Source organism: Oryx dammah, unplaced genomic scaffold, assembly GCF_014754425.2.
Source record: "Oryx dammah isolate SB20612 unplaced genomic scaffold, SCBI_Odam_1.1 HiC_scaffold_23, whole genome shotgun sequence".
Taxonomy (NCBI): domain Eukaryota; kingdom Metazoa; phylum Chordata; class Mammalia; order Artiodactyla; family Bovidae; genus Oryx; species Oryx dammah.
The window spans coordinates 24,147,229-24,170,425 of NW_024070207.1; the positions used below are offsets into that span (position 1 = coordinate 24,147,229).

General features: G+C 39.8%; 1 protein-coding gene across 2 annotated transcripts in view; it reads left to right on the forward strand.

Moving 5' to 3' along the window:
• DOCK11 (dedicator of cytokinesis 11) overlaps positions 1–23,197 on the forward strand; it is a 174,749-nt gene that overhangs the window by 57,750 nt on the left and 93,802 nt on the right. For both annotated transcript variants that reach the window (XM_040265135.1, XM_040265136.1), the window contains exons 6-10: positions 834–929; positions 14,064–14,198; positions 16,598–16,775; positions 17,177–17,256; positions 18,910–18,993. In XM_040265135.1, coding sequence (XP_040121069.1) covers positions 834–929; positions 14,064–14,198; positions 16,598–16,775; positions 17,177–17,256; positions 18,910–18,993 — 573 coding nt within the window. The remainder of the gene's footprint in view (positions 1–833; positions 930–14,063; positions 14,199–16,597; positions 16,776–17,176; positions 17,257–18,909; positions 18,994–23,197) is intronic.

Sequence of the window (23,197 nt, forward strand, 5' to 3'; positions counted from 1 at the left end):
GGTGTGATTCATATGGACTCTCCTGCCTGATAGATCCCTCTTGGAACAGAGGACCCATATGTCTATGACATCTGGGTGAAGTTTGACCGTTTCCATAATGCAAAAGACTTTCCTACAAGACAGCCCATATGATTCAGTAAATATTGAGTGTCTATTGTGTGCATGGCACTGTGGACTTAAAAAATATTCACAATCTAAAAGTTGAGGGTTATGTTTTTATTCAGTCGACATTTTTAGGATGGCAGCATCTCAAGTAACCCTGAAAGAACTGTTCAGTGGAGGCAAGAGGAGGAGCCAGGTTATTTAGAAATTTTGTGATGAAGGGCAGGAATTCTGAACGTCAAAAGATGATTGTTAATTAAAGAAAACCAAGTTAAGGAATTTAGCACTTTTCTACGTCTGGAAAGATGGCTCGCTGACATCATCCCTTTGATATGCACCTCTGCTGTCTGGAGCCAGTATCCTGAGTTTCCTCAGGGCTTAATGCAGGGAGTGGCTGCAGTCCGAGTCTGCTAGATGGCAGGTATTCTTTCCTTCCTGGGTTCTCTCAGGGCTCACCAGCTCACCATCCTTGGTGGCTGCAATTGCTGTTGACTTTGACATCCTTTGTCTACTGATATGGCAGGCAATATTCCATTTCTCAGCACAGGGCCTTTCATCCTGTTATTAACAATTTCAAGTTTAATCAGGCATCTTCAAGGGGGAGTGGGGGGTACAGGGAGAGGGAGCTTTATGCTTTGCAAAATGGGTCAGGGCCTAGTTCATGCTCCCCAATTGTTTGATTAGATAATGGGCCAGCTGCTGTTTCACTGATGGTTTTCCCTCTGTTTCAGGATTCGTCATCTTTATGCTCTCAGAAGGGTGGTGTGATCAAACAAGGCTGGTTGCATAAAGCCAATGTAAATAGCACCATCACAGTTACCATGAAGGTAGGAAGTAGTTATTATTATTATTTCATCATTTTAAGGATAGTGCCATGACTAGCCTCTCTGGAAACTATTTCTTTTTAAAAATTTTTTAGCAAGGAGCCCCAGCAAAAAAAAAAATTCTTTAGTGAGAGGATTCTCACAGAAGTATGGAATTGAAGAACTCTGAAACCTTAGATAAATTTAGAAGCATACCTTTTTAAAGAAATGTAATTATTATCTTCTGAATCAGGGTGTTTGAAAAGGAGGCTGTCAGTTGAATGAAGAAAATAGCTTTGAAACAAAAAAAGGCATCAAAGGTTCCTGTGTGGAGATGAATGTAAATTGAGTAGAATAATAGGGTACTCTCTTTCTTTAACAAATTTAATTAGTTGCTCATTCTATGTGCCGATCACTATGGGGAAAATGTATGGTTATCTAAGATGGTATTCCTGGCCTGCAGAAACCTCCAAACTAGATTTTAAAAAACAGACCAAATTAGCTACTATACCAAGGCTTACCTTAGTCCTGTCAGAACTAGAGTTTTGTAGTTTGGCCAGAATAGCAACTTTATGCATGGGGTTTGTGGAAGATGAAGTTAGAAACAGTGAGAGGGATCAAATTGTGCCATGAATGCCTCAGACATGAAGTTGGCTTTTGTTCAGGAGGTGGTGGAGAGCCATTAAAATCCAAAGGTAAAACTAACAAGCTACTTGAAGATTCTGAGCAGAAAACCAAATTATTCTCTGATACCAAATATAACTGTTCTTTTGGATATTCAATATCACATCATGTGGTTTGCTGAGGGTGATTCACACTTCCATTAAGTAAAAAAGGTCATTCTATCTTCCACATAACCTGCAAGCAGAAACCATGGGTGTCTACCAAGGGAACACTCAAGTTTTATCTTAATTTAATATTTTGCCTGCTGCTTTCCATTTAGTGGTTATGTCCTGTTCTCATTTTCATTTTCAAGTGCTAAAAATAATGTATCTAAGTTGCAGAATACTTCCTATATTCCTATATATGTCTCTTGCACCTCAACCTGTGCATTGGCATGTGGTGAGGATAAGAAAATCCATTTATTGATCTGTGCCAGGAACCATATTGAATGTTTCATATTGTGTATCTCTTAATCCTCATGACAGTCCTAAGATACAAGTAGAATTATTATTCTTGTTTGACACATGTGGAAAGTGAGGCACAAAGAAATTCAGTGATTAACCAAAAGTCATATAGCTTCAGGTTTTCAGTGGTAGGATCAGAACCTAGGTAGGCAGATGCCTGAGCCTGTGATCTTAATCAGCATGTTGTTGGTGCTCCCTAGCTGAGTGAGTGAGATTCAAGTCTTTATTATATTTCCTATCAGAGTTACCAGGTTCAGAAATGTCCATGTGAAGGTGATAATTCTGGGCAATTTCTTAGAAAATGATTCTGTGGTTTTTGATTCCACTCTCTTCCCTTAACTTCTCAAAATATTAAAATGCTTTACCCATACTTAAGCTTTAGTCCAACATTAAGTAAATGTATGAAAATCTGGATTCCTAAAAGAAGACATCAGGGAGTTAATATCTTTACAGAACCATTCACCACAGGATTCGTTTCAATAGTGAGTTAGTCTAATGACTTTGGGACTTCCCTGGTGGCTCAGATGGTAAAGAATCTGCCTACAATGCAGGAGACCGGGGTTCCATCCCTGGGTTGGGAAGATCCCCTGGAGAAGGACATGGCAACCCACTCCAATATTCTTGCTGGAGAATTCCATGGAAAGAGGAGGAGCCTGGTGGGCTACAGTCCATACAGTCCATGGGGTCACAAAGAGTCAGACATGATTGAGTGACTAACACTTTCACCTATAATGACTTTAAATTATAATTTGTTTTACATATAACTTTTTTAAAAAAGAAATTCCTCTTTAGTTTTTTCTATTTTGGCTCTGCTGGGTCTTCATTGCAGCATGCAGGTTCTTCGTTGCGGCATACACGCTTCTCTAGTTACAGTGTGGACTCAGTTATGGTATGTGTGCTCTCTAGTTGTGGTATGTGGCTTAGTTGCTCTGCAGCATGTGGGATCTTAGTTCCCTGACCAGGGATAGAATTTGCATCCCATGCATTGGAAGGTGAAGTCTCAACCACTGGACCACTAGGGAAGTCCCAATATTACTTTTTAAGGAGCTTATATATTATAAATGCAAATGCAGTTATCTGTAAAAGGTGCATGCTTTCAAATTTTCTATCATAATTCATGAACTACAGATTGATTGATGTGGTAGGCAGAATAAAGCTCCCCCTCCCCGCACCAAGACTTACATTCCCAATCCTTGGAATCTATAAGTGTTCCCTTACATGGCAAAGGGGAGTTTAAAAAATCACTAATCAGCTAGTAGGGAGATTAGCCTGGATTATCCAATGTAATCATAAGGGTCCTTTTAACTGGAAGACAGAAGCAAAAGAGGAGAGTTAGGGAAAGAGATGTAAGGGTAGAAGCCGAGTCAGAGAGAGATGCTATGTTGCTGGCTCTGAAGATGGAGGAAGGGCCGAGAAATGCGGGCAGCCTCTGGAAGCTTTGGGAAAGGCAAGGAAGTGGATTGTCCCCTAGAGCCTTCAGAAAAGAGCAGAACTCTGCTCTTACCTTAATTTTAGCCTGGTGAGAGCCATGTCAGATGTCTAACCTTCAGAATTGTGAGATAGTACATTTATGTTGTTTTTAGCCACTAAATTTATCGTAACTTGTTATAATGGAAATAGAAAAGCAATTCACTGAGTCAAAGATTGATTGTTCAGCTTTTGTATCATCTCCCCCGGAGGTTTGAAACTGCACTACTTACAAAGGCCAGGCAGGGACCATAAATTCATGAAGTGGGTCGTGGGTCTGAGGTGACCTGGTGACCACGTGGCCTGGCTGAAGGGGACAGCTGCTGCTTGTTTCCGGCTAATCATTTCTATGCTGCTGCTGAGCTAGGCTCTTTGCTTCCCCCTCCCCCCCCCTTTTTTTTTATCCCCAGCTGTTGATATTTTCGCCACTTCTTTCTTCTTCTTTTTGAAAAAATGAGATGTAATTCACATAACATAAAAACACCTATTCTTTTCAAAACCTTTACCAAACAGTAAGCAGAGAAAGAAAAAGAAGAGTAAATCAATTTGGTCATATGTGCTACACAGTTCTTTTTAAAAAAATGAATGGGGGATAATTTGAAATATAAAGGCCATAATGAGCTTTGGGAATTGTCTCTGGTTATGGATTTCATTTATCCCAGCTCTTTTTTATTATGGATTCTGAGTCTCCATTTTGGATTTCTGGGAGCTGAATATACAACCTATGTTCTTCTGGTTTTTACCTCCTAAAGCCATAGCAATAAGTAGTGGATTTACAGATTTTCTCACGGCTAGACTGGGCATGAGAGGAAGGTCCAGCCAGATTCAGTTAAAGGTATCTGAAGGATTTCACCAAGATATTTTTTTTCCTATAAAAATTGTGCTTTAACTCTTATTTAGTTTAGCATCATTGAAATTAGTGGAAACTTGTAGTGTTTACTGAACTCTTTCTCCCTACATAAACAGAGGGCGTGTGAGTGTATGGAACAGGCAGGGGGAGGATGGGGCATGGGTAGCAGTTTTATAGTCGTCAGGCTAAAGTTGGACTGAGGGCCAAAGCAGAAGTACGGGCCAATAAACTGAGATGCACTGGAGGCCTCAGGCTCATATCCCTAGGTGCCCTGTACAGGGTAGGGGACCATACACATCAGGCCTGGATTGGCTCAGGCAGAGGTCAGAAGAAGCGAGGTGGAGGGCTAGAGTTTATGAGACACTCTGAAAGGGAAAATTCTATATATTTCCTTCTACTGTGCCAATCTTTGACGTGAAGAATATTAATTCCTCTCCTGAGTGAATGGTAAGATGATTCAGGTATGCTGTTGGTTGAGTCATTTTCCTGATCCTGGTGGTAGTTTGACTTTTGGTACATTCAGAGTCCCCTGTTTGCCAGGAACTCTAGCCCATGCTGGTGACAGGCTTTGGTGGCTTCAATAATGAGCTCACCACCGGGCTAGCACTCGCATAGTTGAGACCAAAGAACCTTTTCTATCAGAAAATTTGCGTGTTGACAGCCCCTGCAAATTCACAGCAGGCTAACCAGGAAGCTACAGCAGAAGGCTCTGGGTATTAATCATGACTCATTGGCAAATAACAGCCTACGGGAGCCATGTGTCTGCCCTCCTATTTTATCTGCATGTCTTTGATGCGCTGTGTCTTGACACTGGCTGGCGGAGCCTTCTGTGGATGACAGGGATTAAAATAGGGCAGCTGGGTATCTTTCAGAGGGAGGTGAAGTTTACAGATCTTTATTGACTTAAAATTTTTTGGATTTTAAAAGCTATGCAGAATCAGTCCTTTAGATTGTTTGAAATTATGCACAACCACTTTAAAACTATTTTTATCAACAAGTCTGAGTCTTTTCCCTGGCCATGTTGCCTCTCAGAAATAAGGGCATCTAATAGCCAGGAAGGAAGAAATAGAATCACGTGAGAAGGTAGAAAGAAAAAAAAAATGAAGGAAAGAGGGTTAGAAAAGACTCCAGAAAGTCCAGTAGATAAAAGAGAATCAGAAGACTCCTACTTTATAAGGGCTTTTGAGAAAGCAAGTACATGACCTCTAATGCAATATGAATAATGTAGCCCAAGTAATTTGTACATGAGCTGCTTTAGAAAGTTCAGCCTCCCTTGCTAGTTGCCAGACAGTTTTGCAAGAACATTGAGGGCAATGGATGGCCTCTAGGGAAAAAAGTCTGATGAAAACTGAGCTGAGCTCTTCCTATTGTAAGATTGGAAGACCCCATATTTAGGGAATAAACCTTTGTATTTTCCCCAGTATCCACCTTTCTGCCAGTGAGGTCAGATGGGATATAGTCTGCACCATTTTCTACAATTCTCATTTTCCCAGAAGTGCTTGCTGAGCTTCCCTGTTATTGGCTGAGAACTAGCCCTGAGGAACCCAGGCTACAGGAGAGCTGCTAATGACATGTGTCCCTCCCCAAGTCACAGTTATCTGTGCCTGAGTGTGTCCTTTCATGGAGGCAGATGCTGGCAGCTTGTAGCTCTCCCAGAAGCTCTGTTGGTTGTCTGGGCACAGTGACCACTTCACTCAGCTCATAATTGCTTTTTTCTCAGCGTTCATGTTAAAACAAGACAAGCCTTGTCATAGGTGATTAATTTCCTCAATTTGTACCTTCTAGATCATGAGAACACACCCCACTGCTCCTCTTCAGTTCCTGGGAAAGTTCTGGAGAACAGTTTAAAGATAGCACAGACAATAAATGATCCCTTGGGCAGAAACGCCAGTCATCACAGAAACGTCCGTGCTCTCTTTCCCAAGTAGCTAGCTGCTAGGGACATCTGCTTTTTTCAGCATCTCTCCATATCAGTGAAGGAATTTAGTGTGGACTAGATAGCTTTGATATTGGACATGACCTTCCTGTGGTATTTAGAACTGTTTTTCCTGAGGGATATAATGATATGGAATAATGAAGAATCTGATCTTGACTGTGGTTTTTCATTAAAAAAAAAATCTGTTGCAGATTCTTGGCCAACCCTTTGGGACACCCACCTTTAGGCATCTTCTTGGCTCAATTTGGTCACATTCCTCAAGTTCCCTCCTCTCCGTTCTTAGCAATTAAACATTGAAGTGTCTGGGTACGTTATCGGGGTTGCAAGTTCAGTTGCTTGATGTATGACTCAGTTCTGGTGCCCTTTCTTCCTTTTTGTACAAAGCAGAGCCATTTGTTATATATCCAAGAGTCTAAGAGTTCTCACTTATTCTTTCACTGTTACAGGAGGGTTTTTTTTTTTTTTTTTTGCCTTCTGCACTGGGAGAACAACAAATCAAAAGAGGGTTTTACCTAAAAAAGCTCATATGAAATTAAAATAATTGCTGGGAGGCCAAGGTCACTGTGTTTATTGGAACAGGGGTAGAGGGAAGTTTTTATTTTTGATACACTAATACCTTGTATGTGCAAGTCTCCCAGTCTTATCTCTCACAGCTGACAAACAGATTACACTTATTTTAATGGGTAAGGGATTTCTGACTAATTAGTTTTTTTTTTTAATGTTTCTTTTTCTCTCATTCATTGGTGAATGTTTAAAACCATTTATTAGGGGCTTCTTTCTTATTTTTTAAATAATTATTTGATTGCACTGTGTCTTAGTTGTGGCATGCGGGATCTTCGATCTTTGTTGTGACCTGCAGGATATTTGGTTGTGGCTCTTAGGTGAACTCTTAGGTGTGGCATGTGGGATCTAGGTCTCTGACCAGGGATCAAACCCAGGCCCCCTTCATTGGAAGCTCAGAGTCTTAGCCGCTGGACCACCAGGAAAGTCCCAGAGAAGGCTTCTTGAAGGGGGTGGGGACATCAAGGAAGGGAATCAGAAAGGAGGTGAGCATGGCAGGCAGTGTGTACAGGGCAAGTATATTAGGTGAAGTTGGGTAGTTGAGGGAAATAGAGTTGATTTGGTCCTTTGCTCTCTCCTTGGGCCTCAGTTTCTCTGCTGCAACGTGGAGATGATAATAGTAATTACCACACAAGGTCATTATGAGGATTTCACTGATATGAGAGAAGCACTTAGTCAGAACTGTAATGTAGTAGGCACTCCACAGATGTTACAGATCGGTATTATTTTATATTATTAATAGGGCTGTGGGAATGCCTTGAATGTCAGATCAGGCATGGGAGCCTTACTACCTATGTGAGCAACTGGGGTCATTGGAAATTTGAGCAGGGCCATGACATGCCCCAAGAAAGACAATAAATTAATTTGTCTCTAATGAGAACAGTGGATTGTAGACCCCTCTTTTTAGAGTTTGCTTCAAACTGGAGAAGGAAATGGCAACCCACTCCAGTATTCTTGCCTGGAGAATCCCATGGATGGAGGAGCTTGGTGGGCTACAGTACATGGGTCGCAAAGAGTCGGAGACGACTGAGGAACTTCACTTTCAAACTAAATAGTTAAAAAATTTTCCAGGGCCCAGATATGATAGAATTATGTAAATTAAGCTATTTGGTTTTTAACCAGTTGTCCAGAGGGTAGACCTATATAGTATATTAAAACCTGGTAGGACTGTAAAATAATATGGTAGAGAGTCATAAGTGATATATTAGGTTGCCAACCTATGGGTAGGGGCGCTTTAGCAGGATGACGTTCCCAACATTCTTGTGTAATTAACGGCAACTCAATTTTCTGATAAGTTATGGGATTTTCTTCCCCATTATTTCTTTCCTCTGCTTTGAACAGTTCTCAGACTCAGTGTGTCTCTATTCTCCTGCTTTCTTCTTTTCCTCGCTGCCTCTTCTTTCCTATTCTGAGAGATGAGTCAGGTAAATTTCCCCCTCCCAATTTCTACATTGCTCCTGGCCCACCTAACTTTAACAAAGCCTTCAGACCATCCTTTCTCAGAGCTCCTGGTTCATTGAGTTTAACAGTACATAATTATCCTCTAGGGAACACACATAGGTTAAACACCCTTGAGATTTGTTACATAAAATGATAAAAGGCTCTCCGAATTTGAGAATACTAGGTGCTCAAACCTCCCTGCCTTCCATCATTGAATTAACCCAAGTGACAGAAGCCCTTTGTTCCTGCTCCAGAAAGGGTCGTGTGGGGTAAATGTTCAAAAGGTTGTTCTCCGAACAGCTCAGGGCCTTCAAGATACTTGGCAGAACCTGATGCCAGAGAATAATCTCCTTTGGCTAACTCTGTTTTGTTCTTCTGGGTGGTCTGGGTGAGCCACTGGTCAGGATTCATGCTTCTCACTGAGTAAAGTGGGGAATTTTCAGCTGTGTTCACCATCTAGGAAACATAATAAAATGGGGGAAGAGGAAGAAGAATATGGGCATTACAGAGAAACACCCTTCTATTGTATGAAACTACTGGAGAATCTGCACTGGTGAATGAATTATTCATTCATTCCTCATTCATTTTGCAAAATTTTATTGCGTTCCAGGCACTGTCGCAGGTACTAAGGCTATAACAGTGGATGAGATGTGGACTTTAATCATTTTAAAAGAGACAGCAAATAGATACATAGATGAATAAGATATATTTGAATAGTGATGATTCTATGAAAAAGATAAAATAAGATGCTGCCACGAGGGCAGGTAGTCACAGAAAGCCTTTCAGAGGAGGTAAGAGTCAAGCAAAGACCTGAAAGAAGCTGTGGATATGTGGGGGAAGATAATTCAGGCCAAGGGGACATAAAGCGTAAAGGTCCAAAGGACGCTTTTTTGTTTGAGGAACAGCAGGTAAGCCAGTGTAGTTGAATAATTAGAAATAAAGTCCATGAGGTAACCCAAGGCCAGAGCATGCACATCGTCCCAGGCTATGGGGAGGATTTCAGGTCTTATTCTAATCTCAATGGGAAGCTATTGGAAGGTTTGGGCAGGATTCTTTGTCATTGTCCTGTGATTGTGATCCTAGCTCTGCCATCACCTTGCCTGTGTGAACTTGAGTGAGCTCTTAGTCTCTTAGTTTGCTGTAAGGTAACATGGATAAAGATGCTAATCCCCAAGAGACATTAAAAAAATTAGCTCCTGGTTACAAAGAACTTGAGGCCATCAGATGAAAGGTATGATATAGAGTAATTACCACTGTTCTATATAGTCGTTATTTTAACAGCTGTCTTCTTTTCAAAATGGAAAAAAATAATAAGGTAGACTTGTACCCTAAATAGCAGCATTAAAAAATGTCATGTTTCTGGGACTTCCCTGTTGATCCAGTGGCTAAGACTCTGCTTTCCCAATGCAGGGGGTCTGGGTTCAGTCCCTGGTCAGGGAACTAGATCTCATATGCTGCACCTAAGAGTTCATACGCCATTAACTAAAGATCCTGTATGCCGCAACCAAGACCTGGCACAGCCAAATAAATAAGTATATTTTGTGCTCAGATGCTCAGTCATGTCCAACTCTTTGCAACCCAGTGAATTATAGCCTGCCAGGCTCCTCTGTCCATGGGATTCTCCCAGCATGAATACTGGAGTGATTTTCCATTACCTCCTCCGGGGGATCTTCCTGACCGAGAGATCGAACCGAGTCTTTTATGTCTCCTGCATTGGCAGGTGGATTCTTCACCACTAGCACCACCTGGGGAACCCCACACTTATATAAATTTATAAAGTCATGTTTCTGACTTCCCTTTTGATTCCATATGAGAGATTTAACTTATTTGCATAGTACATCATGCGAAATGCCGGGCTGGATGAAGCACAAGCTAGGATCAAGATTGCTGGGAGAAATATCAATAACCTCAGATATGCTAATGATACCACCCTAATGGCAGAAAGCGAAGAGGAACTGAAGAGCCTCTTGATGAAAATGAAAGAAAGTGAAAAGGCTGGCTTAAAACTCAACATTCAAAAAATGAAGATTGTGTCATCTGGTCGCATCACTTCATGGCAAATAGATGGGGAAACAATGGAAACAATGATAGACTTTATTTTCTTGGGCTCCAAAATCACTGCAGATGGTGACTGCAGTCATGAAATTAAGAGACACTTGCTCCTTGGAAGAAAAGCTATGACATACCTAGACAGCACATTAAAAAGCAGAGACATTACTTTGCTTACAAAGGTCTGTCTAGTCAGAGATATGCTTTTTCCAATAGTCATGTATGGATATGAGAGTTGGACCATAAAGAAAGCTGAGCGCTGAAGAACCGATGCTTTTGAACTGTGGTGTTGGAGAAGACTCTTGAGAGTCCCTTGGACTGCAAGAGATCAAACCAGTCAATCCTAAAGGAAATCAGTCCTGAATATTCATTGGAAGGACGGATGCCAAAGCTAAAGCTCCAATACTTTGGCCACCTGATGCAGAGAACTGACTCATTGGTAAAGACCCTGATGCTAGGCAAGATTGAAGGCTGGAGGAGAAGGGGACGACAGAGGATGAGATGGTTGGATGGTATCACCGAATCAAAGGAAATGAGTTTGAGCAAGCTCCGGGAGTTGGTGGTGGACAGGGAAGCCTGGCATGCTGCAATCCATGGGGTCGCAGAGTTGGACATGACTGTGTGACTGAACTGAACTGAGAGATTTAAGATATTCCTTTCTTCTTTGAAAAGTATCTTAAAAGCCTCCCAGAAGTTGAAACCCAACATATATCATAAAATATTTGAATGAGAAGAAATCTTAGAGATCTTATGAATCTGTTGTGGGGACAGTCTGATGTCTATAGAAATGACTTTAAGAAACTTCCTTACTGTGCAGACTGTATGCTTTAAGCCTGTGTAGGAAATCACTTGGGGATTGTAGCCCCCAGCTGGGAAGGCAGGTGTGTTATTTGTTCATTTCCAATAAAGTTATATGTAGATAATAAAAAAAAAAGGAGATTACAGATCATGTAGTCTGATCCCATCACTTTACAACTGAGGAAATTGAGAGAAGACAAGTCATGAGGACAGTTGCACTGCTGGAAAGCAGGAGTGCTGGGTGAGACTTAAGACCTGTGATTCCAGGCATCTGCTCTCGTCCCAGATCTGCAAGCTACATTCCTACCTCAGTGTCACATTTAGACATAACTTCAGTGTTACAGGAAGTGATTGACTGTAATTTCAGATCCCTTTCATCTCTATTGTAATGATCGTGCCTTGCTAGTATTGGAAGTGCCTGCTGCCATGAAGCATCTTTGCTTGGTGAGGCAGCTGTACATGAAACAACTTTTGCAGGCTATAATTTGACTCTATGCCACAACTGATTTGCTCTGTATCTTTATTTCCTCTGGTGCTGGTTAAGGACTCTGCCAGTGGATTCTGTAGACCACTGAGTCTATGAACCTTGAGTTTTAGAGTTGATCATGGTTCCGATTCTAATCTGGTTGTAATTTTTTATGTTAAGATTTGCCTGGAAAGTTTATTTTTATTTTTGTCATACATAGTTTTTGTGATAACTTTTAAGAAGTGATATTCTGTTCATTTGAAATTAGCTCCTTGTGTCATTTTAGGTCTTCTGGTTCCATCAATTTAATAACAGATATGAACCATTGTCATAAAAATAAGCAATATATATTCACATGCACACATATATAATGACCTTTATGGTTAACTTTTTCCTTGTATATGGATCTAGATTTCTTCAGTTACAGTTGCAGTAAACCTAAATGTAGGTAAAATGAGATCACACAGAGACACACACACATACTTTCTATACCTTTGTAATACAGTAATATTTACTTGATTGGCATCCAAACTGGTATTTTTCTGCTTGAACTTCTTTCTACTGATTCCATATAGCCCACACAGTCCCTCTCTGAAATAGATGCTATGAGCATTTACTAGTCTAACCTGTTAGGGTGTTCCTCATACTGGTATGTTTTTGTCATTCATTCTTATATCAATGGTATTTGAACAAGTCAAAAATAACTACAAGCATCTGATTTCTTTTTTACTGGTTTTCCTTAAAGGAAATACCCTTTAACGTATTTTTATATTTTGCCTACTCATGCCATAGAGAAATAAATTGTTGATATTTTGGATACTTTGCCAGAAGTTAAGTAGTTCTCAAGAATAATCTTGCCAAATACTACTCTTTCCTTAATTAAAGTTCTTAAAATAGAGATCATCCTGGATAGTCATATGGGTTATTGAAAACAGCAGGCTTAAATCTGAAAACTGACTTCTGTAAGACAAGATGCATAGGAATGCATTTCTTCAATAGGATCATCAAGAGGCTATTTCCTAGTCTGTCTCCCCATTCCCACCCTGAAATCATTTTAGATCTCTTGTCCTGGGGAATTTTACTATAACAAATGCTAGACATATCTTGCAGTCTGTGGCTTCTGCCACAGACTTTGAATCAGAGAGCTCTGAATCCCCCTTTCCCACCTCCTTCAGCAGGTCCAAGACTCTTTTTAAGGGAGAATAGAGGAGCAGCATCTGGGTCTTTGCGACCCCATGGACTGCAGACCACCAGGCTCCTCTGTCCATGGGGATTCTCCAGGCAAGAACACTGGAGTGGATTGCCATGCCCTCCTCTAGGGGATCTTCCCAACCCAGGGATCGAACCCAGTTCTCCAGCATTGCAGGCAGATGTTTACCAACTGAGCCACCAGGGAAGCCCAAGAAGACTGGAGTGGTCTTCCTGACCCAGTAATCAAACTGGGGTCCCCTGCACTGCAGGTAGATTCTTAGCCAACTGAGCTACCAAGGAAGCCCAGAGGGGCTTCTCAGGTGGTGCTAGTGGTAAAGAACCTGCCTGCCAAAGCAGCAGATGTAAGAGATGTGGGTTTGATCCTTGGGTCGGGAAGATCCCCTGGAGGAAGCACAGAAACCCACTTGCCTGGAGAAATCCCATGGACAGAGGAGCCTAGTGAGCTACAGTCCAGAAGGTCACAAAGAGTTGAACACAACTGAAGCGACTGAGCATGCACACATGCAGAGGGACAGAATAAATGCATCAGGCTGTCTTCCAGCTCTTCTCCAATTCCTGTGGATTTCACCGTTAGTTGTAGCAAGGGTACTCCTTAACTGTTAATCTCTAATTTCAAGTGGATGGCCTAATCCCATTGGACCTTTTAATGCAGCTCTCAGCCTACAGGGCTTTCAGCAGCAACTTCTAGCAAGTGGTGATGCTCAGTGTTTCCCTGTGAGTACTTTCTAAGCTGGATTCTCAGGAATAGGGACCCTGGAGCAGCATAAGTGAGTGCAGTAAGGTCTGCAGGTGAGATATAAGTGCATGATACAGGGTGTGTGTGTGTATATGTGTGTGTGTGTGTGTGTATTACATATATATATATATATAATGTATATTTAAGTGTGTGTATGTATATATATACACATACAACTTAGATTTGTAGTGATGTGAATGAAATAAAAAGAATCCAGTTATGGTTTGCAATCAAACAGGGAAAGGATGCTGTAGTGAAATGGATAGTGATTCATATACATAAATGCTTTATAAACTATAAAGAGTTAAAATTTCTCCAGATATTTGGCTGAGAGTTAAACCACTTGACTTCAAGCTCTCCATCTTAAGAAACTGAAGATCATGTTGATTGCTAATGACTTCTCCAAGTTGTCGGCAAATTATCCAGATATAATGTCTGTGGCAAACCCATCAAGGTGTTTTGTTCAGATGCCGTGTATATGTAACAAATGTGTCATTGTTGGTTTTTCCCCCATAGGTGTTCAAGAGACGGTATTTTTACTTAACTCAGCTTCCTGATGGTTCGTATATTCTCAATTCCTATAAAGATGAGAAAAATTCAAAAGAATCTAAAGGTTGCATCTACTTGGATGCTTGCATCGATGTTGTTCAGGTAGGGCTCATGGAGGTAATATTTCTTTCTCTTTCTGGAAGAGAGTTGTTGATCTATTAAGAACCTCAGTATTTTTCTGCCTTGATGAATTGCCTCTCCAACCATCAAAACATGCATACTAGACACTCAGAATCCTCTTCAGAATCCCACTCTCCCTTTGTGCTGCCGTTCAAGTGCTTTCCCAGTCCTCTGGAGTCTGCTCCAAAGTGCCTCTTGAATCCCTCACCTTCTTTCCATTCTCACTGTCTTCCTCCTGTTCTCTCTTTTATCCTCTCTTGCCTAGAGTCTTGTCTTCTGCCTTCTGATGTGTTGTCGTGCTCCACTCCATCTTCCTGAGATATAGATGGGGTCCTTCACTCGTCTGTTCAAAACCTTTTGGCTCTTGATTTACTGTCTTGCAGAGTGAGCTCTAAAGATCCTACCAGGGCATTGCAGGCCCACAGTGATTTGACTTTTCCTACTAACCCCTCACCCCCACCCCCAGCATCCCCCTCATACATTCTGTGCTCTCATCACTCCAGGCTAAGCACTCCACAGAGTATCACACACACGTGCCTTTCTTATATTTGTTCCTCTGCCCAGCACATACTTCCTGCTTGAACCTTATCTTTTAAAACTTGGCTCAAATGGGGCTTGTACCATGAAACATTTTTTGTTTTCTTCCTCACACTCACTCTCACTAAGTGGAACTATGCTCCAGCTCCCCTGTGCTACCACTGTGCTGAATTCTTCCCATTGCTTTTTCCATTATAGAGACCATGTCATATTCATGTCCAAGCCCCTTATAATAATTAGGAAAGTTGTATATACAGTAGGGGCTTAATACATGTTTGCTGATTTGAGTCACTGAGGGGGCATGGATGTTAGGGTTACTGTGGACAGGGTGGGGAGTAGAGGACAGAGAGATGATTAAGTAGGAAGTTGATTGACCAAGCAACAGGAGCCAAGACTACAGAGCCAGCCTGGCCTGGTCGACTAGAAGGGGCACTGCGCTGATGGGGAGGCAGGAGATGTCGGTTCAACACCCCCAACCTACCTGAATCTTAGTTTACAGAAGTGTAAAGTGTGATTAATAATATCTCCTCACTTTATTAAGTGAGATTGTCATGAGAAGCAAATGAAAAAACACTTTAAAATATAATATACAATGATCTATGTGAATAGAAGGTACCTTCTTTTATATATTGAATTGGCAGAAAGTTCATTTGTTTTTTTTCTGTAACATTACAGAAAACGGAACGAACTTTTTGGCCAACCCAACATATATGTGTGACAGCTTTCTTATCTTACTGAAAATAAGAAGGCACATACAATTCCCAGATTTTCTCAATTAGCTCTAGTACAGTTTGACCTTCCTTTACTGGGGCTCCCAGGCTCTGATTTCTCCTCTATTTATGATTTCCTCCTCCCAAATATTTTCAAATGTATAAATCTTTAGGACTTGCTACAGCAGTTTAATCGTTCTTTACTATACTTTGAAGATGAGAAGGAGGGACTTTCTTGGATCCTTCTTGAATAATGACCATGCAGTGGAAAATTATTGATTCATGAGCCTTCCTTGAAATTAATGCTGAGGTTTGGGAGCGGGGGACAGTGTGTCATTTCTTTTGTCATGACAGAGAATGCGGTAATATAAAAGTAGGTGTCATCATGTTTGATGAAAGGAAGAGGCTTTTCTTTTCTTGTGTGCTAGGATTTAGAATAGGCCATTTCCATCATTTTTATTGAGAATCACATTTTAATATGAACCAACTACAGTCTTCTTTTATGCTTCTTTCATACTGTGATGAAAATGAATTAGATAGCGATATTGTATTTTATGGTGTGATATAAAGCAGCTACCAGATTTATTTCAGGTCACTTTTGAGCTTGTTTTTAAGGGCTACTTTTGGAAATCTATAAATATGCCAGGAAAACTTCCAGCAGGGTGGAAATAGTAAAACATTGGCTTATTTTTGTCGAGTTAGTTTGATTATTTAAATGTGAAGGATGTCAGAAGGCCTTAAATGATAATACCCACTCAACATGTAGTATTTTATGTCAACTTTGTGCTTATACTTCTGTGTTCAATACTGGTGGTGGTTTGGTTGCTAAGTCGTGTCCTACTTTCGTGACCCCATGGACTGCAGCCCACCAGGCTCCTCTGTCCATGGGTTTCTCCAGGTAAGGATACTAGAGTGGGTTGCCATTTCCTTCTCCAGTGCTCAATACTAAAGGGAATAAAAAAGATGTTTGACATGGTCTTTACATTGTCTTGGAATTTTCTTGTTGAAAGAAGCAATTCTTTCATGAAAGTATTGACATATGTGCTGAGCTGATGTAAAAATAAACTAATGAAATCTGATATTAAAAGGGTAATTAAACTAACTGAACACATGCCTTTTCTTTTTTCCCTCCAGTGCCCCAAAATGCGCCGTTATGCTTTTGAACTCAAGATGTTAGATAAGTATAGCCATTATCTGGCTGCTGAAACTGAGCAGGAAATGGAGGAATGGTTGATAACTTTGAAAAAGATTATTCAGATCAATACCGACAGTTTAGTGCAAGAGAAAAAGGAGACGGTGGAAATATCACAAGGTCAGAAATTTTTTAATGAGTCATTATTGAGGTAAAGCCCTCGTGTTTAATCCATGGTAATGTCCTTTGTGTAGGGTGAATATAGAACTCTTAATCGTGAAGGTTGACCTACTTCTTCATTAAAAGTGATTGTGGAGGTTGATAGGTTTTTCTTTTTTTTTAAGAGTTGATGCTCCATTGGCTCTGACATATGAAATATAACCAGACTGAAAACAGATAGGGGATTCATGGCAGATTTTCAGAAGTCCATTAAAGTTTTCCCGGTGCTTTCATAATCAAAATTCTTTGTAATAAATCTAGTAGGAGAGGTTGGGGTGGGAGAGAGATAGTTAGAATATTCCTCTTAGGTGATTGTTAATGGTCTGCATGGTTTAGAACATCTGCTTTTGATGAATTTTCAGATGATGAAACTAGCAGCCAAGGAAAAGCCGAGAACATCATGGCCAGTTTGGAAAGGAGCATGCATCCGGAACTGATGAAGGTACACCTTTGTTATGGCAACTTACCTTCAAGTACAATGTTAATCCTGCATATTAAGGCTGTAATGCTGGATTCCATTTGGCAATGTTATTTCTAAGTTAAAAATCACAACAAATTAGTGAAACAGGTACAGATTACAAAAGACAAGTACACTGCTCAAGTTGGACCTGCTCAGTACCAACTAACAGTTTGGAAAGTGTTATTTTTTTCCCCTAGGTTCCAAGAAATGCTACTAGATTCTTATGAATATTAATTTTATCTGCTATTTCTTATTAAGTGTATTGTTCTGGTTTAGTCGCTATGTCATGTCTGACATTTTTAGGACCCCATGGACCGTAGCCCACCAGCCTCCTACTGTCAATGGGATTTCCCAGGGAAGAATACTGGAGGGGGTTGCTATTTCCTTCTCCACATTCAGTTTAATTACTATATGTCATTCATACACTAAATATTATTCACTCAAGGAGCTATTGATGCAGATTAAACATGATATTCAGTCTAATGGTTTGCATATGTTAATTTCATATGAAAATCAGAGTCTGTCTGTATGTGAATGCCTATCTATGTGTATATGAATAATTTTATCAGATAAGGATTTTGGTTAACAGACATCATTTGTGTTGATTACTCTGTTCTTTGGTGTTTGAAATGAGCCAGCTTTGAAAGTGTAGAGATGATTATCATGTCTGTCTTACTAGGTTACATATTTTACTCTGTGGACGCTATACTAGATTAGGAGGTTATACCCTATTTCTCCATTTAAATCCTTGCCAAACCTATTTATATTTTTACTTTATTCCTCCTCCCGAGCTATTAACTTATACAGGTTTAGATGTTACTTTTTTCTGTTTTAAATTTACCATTCTCTTAAGCTTCAATGTTAATATATTTTCAAAAATTTTGAAACACACTCATGATCCCCTGTAGATTTTAATGTGTTCCCTTTGAGTCTTTGTCATTTCAGACAAATTTTTTTTGTTTTTTCCTAAAGTGATAGAATCACAATTGTATATAAATTGTATAGAATTGTATGTAATATAAGAATCATGGTTACCATTTCCTTCTCCAGAGGATCTTCCCAAACCCAGGGATCGAACCCAGGTCTCCCGCATTGTAAGCAAGACACTTTACCGTCTGAGCCACCAGGGAAGTCCTGTATATAATATACACACACACACATATATATATATATATATAACATATATACTCGTGGATTTATATATATATTATATATATATATATATATATATCATGGATGAGTAGCACCATGGATTATTTCTCTTCTTAATTCTCTTTTACATCACAAGTCTCTTGTATTCCTTCTTTGTACTATGGGTTGAATAATATTCTTGGTCTTAAAAAAGTGTATAGAAAGTTATAAATACTTGATTAATAGCACAGGTCATGATGACTATAACTCTCTGCACAGCAAGCATTCTTTATCCACCTTAAGTACTTGAAAGTGGAGAAGAGTGTATATTTGAAGCTGTGTCAATTGCTAGTTTCTCATAAACTAGATCATTAAATGGCGTTTAATACTGTTTTGAAGGAAATTAAGTAATGATCAACACGTGTATATGTATATGTGTGTGTGTGTATATATATATATATATATATATATATATATATATATATTTGTCTGTTTCAATTTTAGTATGGAAGAGAAACTGAACAACTAAACAAGCTCAGTAGAGGAGACGGAAGACAGAATCTCTTTTCTTTTGATTCAGAAGTTCAGGTATTAATGATATATTGCTTTAAATAATTGTTGCTTATTCAGATCAACAGTGTCTGAAATGTTGAAATCACTGATTTTCGAACTACTGGGCTTATATTTATTGCTTTATATTTTTTTGTCTTGGTTGCTTTGAATAGGTAGCTTAATAACTAATTTCACTAGGAGGGCTGAAAATATACAAATAGTTTGGAACTGTATATATGTGTGTGTGTGTGTGTGTGTGTGTGTGTGTGTGTATATATTCCTCTCAATTCTTTAGATTGTTTTCACTTCATCTTACTCTTCAAAGTCAATAAATTAAAGAATCTTTAACAATGGTTTCAGTGCTTTTAACACATTAAATACAATTGTGATCCAGTATCAGTGAAAATGTATAGTATAAGGAACACCACATCATATGAGACATGTTTATTTTCCATTTTTGATGTAGGCCTGTAGAACTGGGATAATTTTCATGTCTGGTTTAATCTCACTTCAGAGGGAAAGCGGTCCAGGAAAGTGCAACTTTATGTGCACATGTGTATTTTAGTCCCTTTCACAAGAGTGAGGTACTTTCAGTACTAGTTCAGTTCAGTTCAGTTCAGTTGTGTCCGACTCTGTGACCCCATGAATCGCAGCACGCCAGGTCTCCCAGTCCATCACCATCTCCCGGAGTTCACTCAGACTCATGTCCATTGAGTCTGTGATGCCATCCAGCCATCTCATTCTCTGTCGTCCCCTTTTCCTCCTGCCCCCAAACCCTTCCAGCATCAGAGTCTTTTCCAATGAGTCAACTCTTTGCATGAGGTGGCCAAAGTACTGGATATTCAGCTTTAGCATCATTCCTTCCAAAGAAATCCCAGGGCTGATCTCCTTCAGAATGGACTGGTTGGATCTCCTTGCAGTCCAAGGGACTCTCAAGAGTCTTCTCCAACACCACAGTTCAAAAGCATCAATTCTTTGGTGCTCAGCCTTCTTCACAGTCCAACTCTCACATCCATACATGACCACAGGAAAAACCATAGCCTTGACTAGACGGGCCTTAGTCGGCAAAGTAATGTCTCTGCTTTTGAGTATGCTATCTAGGTTGATCATAACTTTTCTTCCAAGGAGTAAGCATCTTTTAATTTCATGGCTGCAATCACCATCTGCAGTGATTCTGGAGCCCCCCAAAATAAAGTCTGACACTGTTTCCCCGTCTATTTGCCATGAAGTGATGGGACCAGATGCCATGACCTTCGTTTTCTGAATGTTGAGCTTTAAGCCAACTTTTTCACTCTCCTCTTTCACTTTCAGATACTACTAAATATGTATTAATATTTAGTTCCATGATTCTTTTTACCTTTTATTTTTTAATTTATATTTTATATTTGTGTATAGTTGATTAACAATGTTGTGTTAATTTCAGGTGTACAACAGAGTATTTCAGTTACATATACACGTATCTGTTTTGTTTCATATTTTCTTCTGATTTAGGTAATTCCATGATATTTTCCAATTAAATTACCAATTTTTAAAAATGGTAAACTTCTACAGTGTCTAAATGTTACAGATATTTTTCTTAATGGAAAATACTTCACAAGAAAATAAATTACTTGAGGGAAAATGAATCTTTTGGTTTTCTTTTCAGTTTTTCTACATATTGTTGTTGTTCAGTTGCTGAGTACTATCCGACTCTTCACAACCCCATGGACTGCAGCAAGTCAGGCTCATCTGTCCTCCACTGTCTCCCAGATTTTGTGCAAATTCATGTCCATTCTAGCCATCTCATCTTCTGCCACCCCCTTCTCCTTTTGCCTTCAATTTTTCCTAGCATCAGGGTTTTTTCCCAATGAGTTGGCTCTTTGTGTCAGGTGGCCAAAGTATTGGAGCTTCAGCTGCAGTGTCAGTCCTTCCAGTGAATATTCTGGATTGATTTCCTTTAGGATTGACTGGTTTCATCTCCTTGCTATCCAAGGTACTCTCAAGAGTCTTCTCCAGCACCACAGTTCAAAAGCATCAATTTTTCTGCACTTAGCTTTCTTTATGTTCCAGCTTTTTCCATCCATACACAACTGCTGGAAAAACCATAGGTTTGACTATACAGACCTTTGTCAGTAAAGTAATGTCTCAGCATTTCACATTCTTCTGTTGACTATGAGGGTTACTTCATTTCTTCTAAAGGATTCTTGCCCACAGTAGTAGATATATTGGCCATCTGAGTTTAATCTCCCATTCCTGTCCATTTTAGTTCATTGATACCTGAAATGCCGATGTTCACTCTCGCCATCCTCTTTCTGCTTAACCACCTCCAATTTACCTTGATTCATGGACCTAACATTCCAGCTTCCTATGTAATATTGTTCTTTATAGCACTGGACTTTACTTTCACCACCAGACATATCCACAGTTGAGTGTTGTTTCCATTTTGGCTCAGCCTCTTCATTCTTTCTGGAGCTATTAGTAATTGCCCTCTGCTCTTCCCCAGTAGCATATTGGACAGCTTCTGACCTGGGGGGCTCATCTTTTGGTTTCATATGTTTTTGCCTTTTACTACCATTCATGGAGTTCTTGTGGCAAGAATACTGGAGTGGGTTGCCATTCTTCCTCCAGTGGACCACGGTTTGTCAGAACTCTTCACCCTGTCCTGTTTGTCTTGGTTGGTCCTACATGGCATGGCTCATAGATTCACAGAGTTATGCAAGCCCCTTTGCCATGACAAGGCTGTGATCCATGAAGGGGTTTTCTACATGAGATTTCTAATTAAAATCTATGGAATTTTTAAATAGTATACATTATATAAACATTATAGTTTTTTTCTCAGTGAAAATGTAGCAATAAAATATAAAATAATTTTGGGAAGATAGATTGTGTTTCTTTTTGCTTCAAACATTTTTCTAACTAAAATTCTTTTAGTCTGAAATGGAAAAAGTATGTAGTCTATAAATAATGCAGAAGTTTTTCCTTAATAAAAATACCACATGAAAAAATAAAATTATCTGGGGAAAACTCATTTTTCCCCCCATAGCACTATTATATTATTTGTGTAAGTTCTATAATGTTTTTCCAGAAAGTGTATAGCAGGCCTTGGGAATGTTAGTTCTAAGATATTCATTCAGAAATTTACTCATTTGAACCATGTCTGAGCCTTTGATTCACTTGTCGTTCGGTGCCCCCCTACCCCTACCTTCTTGATTGCACTCTAATTGGACATGTCAGACTCTTTGATTGTATACAAAGAAGCCAATTGACTGTGGTTGAAACTCCATCCAGTGTCTTTAAAAATTTGTGGTGTAGTGTTTTTGTGGTCGTGGAACAGAACTGATTTTATGTTTGTTTATCAGTGAGCTACAGTGAGAGAAAAATTTACAGTTGGGATGAAAGTTTGAGCAAAAATTGAATTCACTGTTAATTATGGAAGGTCAGTTTTACCACAGAGAAATCCAGGTTGTGTGTACATTTCTAGGTAGGCAGTGCCATCCGATAATATCAGCCTTCCCTTATGGTCGGAGTTCAGTGTCCAGAGAGGAGTTTTCTACCACTGACTGTAGAGAATAAAGAAACACTGACTGAAGGAGATGGTTCTGACTTTGAACTCCTAGGGAAGGCCGTATGTCCCCACATTTGCACTCACAGGCCTCAGAAGAGAAAGGAATTGGGGGCTGGAGTGGTTTAGTCCAGTTTTCCTTCACATTTCACTGTCTGAGCAAGCTCGAAAGGAGAGCAGATAAATGGGCGGAAATTAGAATTGATCTCCATGGCAATGGCTTGCCTCCACTGGCTCCACAGATAGATAAGTGTTCAAGAGGGAGCTGTCTAGTCCCACACATTTGTAGATAAATAGACTCTGGGGGGGGGGGAAACTATGCTTTCAGGTACAAATATTATACTTTAGGCCCTTTTAAGGGGGGTTTTGTCAGTGACACAGGCAAGGTCAGAACAGCTGTAATTATCTAAGACTCTTCAGTCACAATACCTGTTTTGGCTTGAATTACTCAGGCAATTGAGAAAAATTCTTGTGTTTCTTGGCTTGACTTTTCCATACTGGCAATATGTTCTGCTCAGATTCATCCAGTCACTTCCCATCTACCCTCTCTCTGGTCTTATTGAAAGTTTAGTAAGTTGTGCCACAGTCTATACTTTTTCTTCTATTTGTGAACAGAATGTGAGTCTGTTCAGACAATCAGAATGAACAGATGAACTCACATCGCCTGAGCTGGGTGAGCTGAAGGGGGATTCAGTGAGT